General features: G+C 28.7%; 1 protein-coding gene across 1 annotated transcript; it reads left to right on the forward strand.

The window, feature by feature from the left end:
* The first annotated feature begins 774 nt into the window (after positions 1–774).
* On the forward strand, positions 775–2,456 carry LOC111374453. Its single transcript, XM_022997124.1, has 4 exons — positions 775–967; positions 1,482–1,573; positions 1,685–1,750; positions 2,331–2,456. Exons 1-4 carry the CDS (start codon positions 775–777, stop codon positions 2,454–2,456), a joined length of 477 nt encoding a protein of 158 aa, XP_022852892.1.
* The last annotated feature ends 6,177 nt before the right edge of the window (positions 2,457–8,633 follow it).

Consider the following 8,633-nt stretch of genomic DNA (forward strand, 5'->3'; position numbering starts at 1 on the left):
AGTTTTACTGAATCATATTAAAGGACCAAAATCTTTTGAAGATTTAATAACAGTTAATGGTGTTGTAGCACCTACCTATCGCCAAGCTGCATTCTTACATGGTCTAATAAATGGAAATAATTATTCTGACATGTGTTTAACTGTGGCAATTTCTTATCAAATGCCTATACCACTCCATCGACTTTTTGCTAATGTGCTGACTTTTTGTGCTTCTACAAATCCTAGAAATTTATGGATTAAATTTAAAGCTTACATGATAGAAGATTTTTTACATACAAGTCAGACAAAGTATGATACTGAGATTAGAGCTCTATGGTGTATAAATTTATTCTTAGAAGTTGTTGGTAAAAGTGTAAATAATTTTTACTTCACAGATTTCAACATTACTGTAAATGACGTCGACATGTTAGCAAATATGATTTTAGAAGAAAGTACAAATGTTAGTGTTGAGTCTGACATACATTTTACAAAAAGTTTAAATAAAGAACAACAATTTGCTTATGATACTATTTTAGATTGTGTTTTGAACGATAGAAATGGACTTTTTTTATTGATGGTTCAAGAGGTACTGATAAAACTTATTTGTACAAAGCATTACGTGTTACAGTATGATGTAGACAACTCACTGCATTGGCAACAACATCATCTGGAGTAGCTACTTCTTTATTATCTGGTGGAAGAACTGGTCATTCGCATTTTAAAATTCCTCTTCAAACAAGTTCTGATATGCGATGTTCGGTAAGTAAACAATCTACGCTTGGTCAGCTTTTAAAAATGACGAAGCTAATTGTGTGGGATGAAATACCAATGGTTAATAAATATGCTTTTGAAACTTTAGATAAAATGTTAAAATATATTACTGAATGTGAATTGCCATTTGGTGGAAAGGTCATTATGTGTGGAGGGGATTTTCGTCAAATCTTGTCAGTGGTACATAGAGGAACGAAAGATGATATTATGAAAGCAAGTTTAGTATTTTCATATTTGTGGCAATACTTTAGACAACTACCACTAAATCAAAATATGAGAGCTAGATTGAATCCTTCCTTTTGTGAATATTTAAAAATTGGAAACGGAATTGAAAACGAGCATATATGTTGCATGATTAAGTTTCCTTCAGATATTGTCATAGATTTTGAAGATGAAGATAAATCATTGAAAAAGTTGATCAGCGTTGTGTTTCCAAATTTTCGCACTTATAGTGAAAATTTAAATACTATGATGAATAGAATTATTTTAACTCCAAAAAATGAATATGTAGATATGATAAACAATATGTTAGTTAAACAAATTCAAGGAGATACATTTACATATTTCAGTTTCGATGAAGTGGTTGATAAAACAGAATAATTTATTTATGAAGATTTTTTGAATAGTTTAGCTCCAAATAGTATACCTCCACATGAACTTGTTCTAAAACCAAAAAAAAAATAAAAAAAATTGTCCTGTTATGTTGCTCAGAAATATTAATCATTCAGAAGGTTTGTGCAATGGAACTAGACTTATTTGTCGTGAATTTAATCAAAATGTTATTTTAGCTGAAATTGGATCTGGTGAATATCGTGGAAAACAAGTATTTTTACCTTAAATTTCATTTATTCCACTTGAGAGAGATAAACATTCAGTACCCTTTAAAAGAACTCAATTTCTCATTCGTCCTTGTTTTGCTATGACTATTAATAAGGCCCAAGGTCAAACATTAGAATTTGTAGCTCTATGTCTTCCTGAACTTGTGTTTTCACATGATCAGGTATATATTGCGTTGTCTAGAGCAAAAATAAGACAAAATATAAAAGTTTTGATTAAGCCAGCAGACGAAAATAAATCACATATTTGTTGCACAAAAAATGTGGTGTATCTGAAAATTTTGAATTTAATACATTCTATTTAACAAGTCTAGAATTCTAAATTGTCCAAAATTAATCTATCATCCCGTTACTGCCAAAGTGAAGATTTATACATCATGTTTCAACAATAGAATACATAAGGTTAGTTATTTTCATTTGTTTTTTTAATTATAGTTATATTTTATTTGCTAACATGCTTAATTTTTTTTATCATCTTTCTTATTTAAAGCATAAATATGAATATTTAACAATAAATTTATGAGGAAAGAAACCACGAAAATTGTGATATTATAATGTTGACTCATACTAAAATTAAAATATTGTCAATTCGTTTAGGTTTATTACGATGTTACCATAGTTTAATTTTTTTCTATATATACACCAACAATTTGACAAAATAGAAAAAAAAAAAAACACACACACACACACAAACGGAGTGAAGTCCACTTCTTCTTTAGTGGTTTTATTTTTCTCTTCTATTAGCCTGTTGAAAATATAGAACACTCAGCTTCAAATTTGGAATCCATTATTGCATGGTCTTTAGAAATTAAGGTAGAACCATCTTTAATAAGTCATTTTAGTAACTTCAACTCTAGCACAATACTCTAATAGAGTAAATATATGTAAATTTAATTTATTAATATCAAACATAAAATTAAATTAATTGTAATTACTAAACTTTACTCACTGTGGGAGTTACATCTTTTCCTACATCCAATAAATTTTTCAACATGTCACTTCCAATGTAATTGCTCCTGTCATCTCAATACGTACTATATAAAAAAATATAATTAATGTTAGATAATATAATTTACTATCCACTGAATAAAAAAAAGTATTTAAGCTAATACAGTAGAGTTAAATTTGTTACCCTGACGGATTATGCAATATCCAATCTCTAATCATGTTGTACTTATCCTTTGGATAGGTTTCTAAAGGATGGCTTTTTGATGACGAAGATAATATCTGTTTTTCCTTACCTTTAGTTTCTCTTCTCAACCCTTCAAAACTTTCTGTCTGTTGTTCATATGTTGATGGTTGTCTTGGCAAATCGTTGAGAATTGGAATTGTGTGGATAGAAACATCTTGTTGCATAGAACCAATAATGGCTTCTATGTTTGATACATTGTTCAACGTATTCTTGTTCTGTTCATTTACATAAGATCTCATTGAACTTAAACTGTTATCAACATAAGATTGCATGTTGCCTAAACTATTATCTTATTGCCATTTTTGCTGCTGTTAAAATTTCTGTTGGAATCCTTGTTTGTGGATGTCAAGAATAGCATCCATATAAAAATGAATATTGTATTGAATATAATCTTCCTGCCATTTTTGATGTTGTTCAAACAACTGGTTTTGACTGTGAAATATTTCTTCCTTCAAGTTATGGCATGCACCAGATACATCTGATATTACATGTTGCCTATGTATTCCCAACATTTCTTCCAATTGTTCTCAAATTATATAGTTGGAAGTATCAAAAGCAGAAGCAGAACCAACTCCAGGAGAAGTTCTCAAACTATTGGGAATAGTCGTTTCTTGCACAAAGATATTTTTTGGGATTTGTTGTACTATGTTATCTAATTCCCCATTGACAATACCATCTAAGATGCTATGTTGATTATCCACTGGCATTGAAAGAGTTGTATACCATGACAATTCTAACTCTTCTTCGGTAAGATATAACACTGCAACTACCTCAATCTGTAATCATGATAACTAAATTTAGTTTTTAAATGATGAAATGGAAATGTAATTGTGCATTCATAAAAAAGTACGTTATACCTCCTTGGTGGCCAAAAAATGTTTTACCATTTTCTTAGTCAATATTGCATTAGGTCTCCACTTATACATTCGAGGACTTTGTGCTGTTTTGTATTTCCGATGTCCAAATTTTTTTCAATATGTGGAAAGGCTTCATATATCCAAAACTGCAAGTAATTATAATCTTTTGTTATACAAATAAATTATGCATAATATATATAACAATAAAAGAATAGAAAAAATTTACCTAGAATGCAAGTGGATATCCTCTTAATGCATATTTACAACCTGTTTGTTGATTTTGTTATGCTCTTTGCACTCTTTCAACTTGTGATTCTTGCAATAGATTTAACAAAACAAAATAAGCAAGAAAGTCATCGAGATGCTCGACCATACCAAGAGTCTTATAATCAATAATTCTGCCGGTTGGTTTCAAAACACACTTCACAAACATAACCAACCCCAGCTTAAATTTATCTATGTAGTCTTCGCATGAATGGAACGCTTGGTGCAACATTCTCATATTAATTCTTCTCGTACCATTGAAATATTGATTTATAAGACGATAGTTATTATAATTAATCTCCACAGATGGTTCATGGCATGGTAATCCAGTGATGAGACAATATTCTTGCATGCTAAATCTGGCAACATAATCACCTAACCATACCCACACTTCATTATTTTTACCACAATGTACAAGCCTCATCACAAATTCATGTATCAACCTACTACTAAATTGTTCATCTTCTTCCCTATAAATAACTCCTGCAAAAAATCCATAGAAATTGCGACACATAACAGAAGCATGTTGATTTGCATCTATAGATTCAATAAAATCTTGGAGATATTTCCGATTTGGATATTGACAGATAATGGCAAAGAACCATTGATTTGGAGAGACAATATATTCTAGAGACATTTGCATAATAAAAAAAATAGACAAATTTATATTTATAAGAATTTTATAAATTCTAACTCTATATCTACATCTCACAATGGCAATAATTCATGTGTTATTATCTATGTTTTAGATGATTATGACAAAAGAATACTAAAATTCCAAGACTTTATACATAATATATTTCAGGTAGAATGAAGACTTAAATGAATAATTAAGGCTATAATTTTCCCTTCATCTTATCTTTCTTTTTTCTACCTATTGGAGATTTTATTTTAAAAGTGGTTATAGTTTACTTGACTTCGCATTATTAGTTTTGCAGTAAACATTTTAGTATAAAATCTAAATTATTTTTAAGAAGAAAATGTTTTCCAATCTAAATTATTTTTAAGAAGAAAATGTTTTTCAATTAAAAATATATTGTATACATAGATTAACGAAGCATATATAGACAGGTCTCTCCGTGCACGGAGAGACGGCCTCTCTGTGCAGCCTCTCCGTGCACAGAGAGGCCACCTATCCATGCACCACCGGTGCCTGACAATATTTTCTTGTCCATTTCAATAATAAATCTTACTTTTTATCCAGCTAAATGTTTGCGCCTTGTCACTTTTCTCTATTTTGAAGACTCTTCCTCTCTTGCAAAAATATAAAATTGGTAAAATGTTAGTATGATTGATGAGATAAAATGTTAGAAAAATTCTTCACATGTGAACTCTCATGACTTTTAGTAGTTGAGGTAATAAGTGAAGATAATAATTGTAGGAATATTATTTTATTGTTTTGTGAGTTAGTTGGGATAATAATTGTAGGAAATAAATTTTCTTTTGACTTTTTTGACTTTTTTTTTTTGTTATTTCATTAACATATTAATTCATATTTATATTCAAAAAAAAAAACTAATAACTATTTTTAGCAAATTTGTCTTGGATGAACAAAGTATATCATAAATATCTTTTCTAAAAACTCTTTCTCATCATAAATTATCATTGTACTTGTACTAAAATTAAAACTTTACCACTCCATATCTATTTACAGAGTTATTACTCAGTATAAAGTATGGGCAGTATATAAAATCTATTTACAGAAGTTATTAGTCAATAAAGTATGGGCACGATGAAATTTTACAAACCGTAATATAGCTTTATTTTAGTTTTATATAGTACAAAAAAAAACAGAGTAATATTATTTTAAATATTTTACTCTAATAATTAATTCAATTCATCTTATTAGTACTCTAAGTTTACAAGTAATCCCCATACTAGGTATGACTATAGATTAGATTTTACAATGTATTACTGTTAAATATAATATAAAAAATATAAATGATATAACTCTAGGTGTCTATATATATCTTCTTCTGTTTTCGATTGGTTATCTCAAAAGAAACATTTTCTCTCAAAAGTTAGTCTGTCTTCATCCTGTTTATACAAATATTGTCACCATCACAATGGAAGAAAAGTACCAACTTATACCAGAAATTCTATCCAACAATAAAAAATGGAAAGCCAAAGTAATTATTGTAGAGAAACAATCACCAAAACCTTCTAAGACAAGGCAACAGGAGCTCTACAATGGAGGATTTTTGAAGAAACTCGTGTTCAAGAGTTGAATGACAATAATGTGAAACTTGTTTTCTCAACCTATCACCTAACTTCCATCGATGAAGTTGAACAGTTCATGGATACAAACACTAATATAAGTAAGAAATTGCATTTTTATTCTCAAAATAAATAATACTATTATATATAATTTAATCAAATAATTAAAATTACAATCAACACAAAAAATTTTATTTATTTTTCATTTTGCAGACATTTTGGCTATTGTGATTGATATGATACCTAAACGATTGATTCAATCAAAGGGTGACAATCAAACTTGGGTATAGGATGTAATACTTCTGGACCAAAAATTCAAAACAATGATGTTGACACTGTGGGATTTATTTGTTGACAAAGAATGCAAATTATTCACAAAAAATATTGACAAAAAACCAGTAATCTTTGCAACAAACCTAAAAGTCACTTCTTTTTTCGGTAAGTTTCAATTATTTTTCCTTATTTAAACTCTGCTTAAAAATGCATTTCATATCTTACATCAATGAATTGTATAGGTTTAAAACTCTCCACAAAAGTTCGTAGTACGTTTTTCATGAATACTCCTTTCATTGCAGTACAAAAGTTGGTTGAATGGTATATATGCATATCCTTCCGCTTACAATTATTATGGTTTTATTCGGCTTATTTACTCTTTCATTCTTTCAGGAAAGATACAAATTTAGACAAAATCAATGAGTTAATTTTGAAAAAGCCATACACTCAAAAATCTCCCACAAAATTGTCTCCTCCAATGCGCAACAAATTCACCTTAATTTAGAATCTACATGGCCGACTTTTACCGATATTTATATATTCATGTACACAATAAAATTATGGTTTCTATTTATGTTTCTTTATAAGTTAGAATTTCCTTTTTTTCAGGGAAAATTTTATTGGGTGAATGCCACAGCAAAAATGGAAAAAATAGATCAGAAATGTTGGTACATGGCTTGCAGCAACTGTTATCGACAATCAAGCGCTGATTTTGGTGAAATATATGTTTGTATTTTCTATAAAATTTCCAATTCCAATGCTATTCCTCTGTAAAATATATTTTTCCACACCTTTCTAATATATATATATATATATATATTCCACGCCTTTCTATATATATATATATATATATATATTATTCCTAAATAAATAAATAATTACTCTCTTTATCTCAGAGCAAAAGCATATGTCCAATTATCAGATGTCACAGGATGTATAAATGCAAGTGCAATTGCTGAAGCTACAGAAAAACTTATGTTCACAGATACACAAACTTTGATGGACGAAACAAACTTTGTAATAATTTACCGTCTTCTCCAATCTCTATTTTGGTATATTTGATGGATTTCTTCATAACATTCATATTTTTTATACAGGGTCACAAAAAGATTTTGGAGATATAATTGGGAAAATGTAAAACACGAAAGAACATTCTATCTCAAAGCGACTCAAGCAAAACCTGATTCATCCAATTACAAATTTGACATCATCTCTGTTGAATGTTTAATTGCAGATGAACAAAAGAATACCATCAAAAGAATATTGATTCTGAAAAAAATATGGAAAATTTTGACATAGATGTGGATGACAATTGGTCCCCTCCAGCAAAAAAAAAAAAAAAAGAAAAACTCTTTTCAAAACAGCTATTCACCAATCAGAAAGTCCCAGTTCAAATCCATTTACTTCATCAGACAAAATGAAAGAAAAATAGCGTAGAAAATGGAATCAAAAAATTCAACAGTATTATCTTTTGAAATAGCTGAAAAACCATGCCTAGTTCATTTTAGATAATATTGTATATATTTTTGGTGTGACCGTAGTTATTTTATAGCTTTCAATGAAATTACTTTCTCTTCAATTTACATCTCAATTATAAACACAGTAATTTCTCATTTTCAAAAACTTAAAACACTTTTTTTATAAAAAAAAATTCTACACATTCCACGCTAATAATAACATAATCTATACAATACTCGTGCAACGCACGAGACAGGCACTAGTAATTTAAAAAAGATGCAAAGTGTAGGTGATAATTATTTGAAGTGTTGATGTGAAAAAATGTCAAGCATGACAGTACAAGTTATTTTTTGAGCTACAAACGATTAGAAATTGTTTGTCATTAGACATCAAAGTTTCACATTACATAAATATAATGGACTGCTTTTCAAATGTGTGGATTGCTTATAGAATGTTATTGACTCTATTAGTTACAGTTGTATAGTCGAGATAAGCTCCTCAAAGTTGAAGTTGATAAATCTTACATTTGATCAACAATGTCGCCAAAAACATTGAATGAACTGACTATGGTATTTAGTGAAAAATAAGTTCTAAAACAAATTGATTGTAATAGTATGACATTTGATTTTCTATCAAAGATTGTAGAAGAGTAATTTTAGTTTAGAGATTTGAAAGATTTAAATTATTTTGTAACATTGAATTTTTTATTTAATAAAAATTATTATATTTTTATTTTATATATTTTTACATATTTATAAGGGTCCCATATTTAAAGTTAGTCCAACG

Source organism: Olea europaea, unplaced genomic scaffold, assembly GCF_002742605.1.
Source record: "Olea europaea var. sylvestris unplaced genomic scaffold, O_europaea_v1 scaffold1252, whole genome shotgun sequence".
In the NCBI taxonomy this organism is placed as follows: Eukaryota; Viridiplantae; Streptophyta; class Magnoliopsida; order Lamiales; family Oleaceae; genus Olea; species Olea europaea.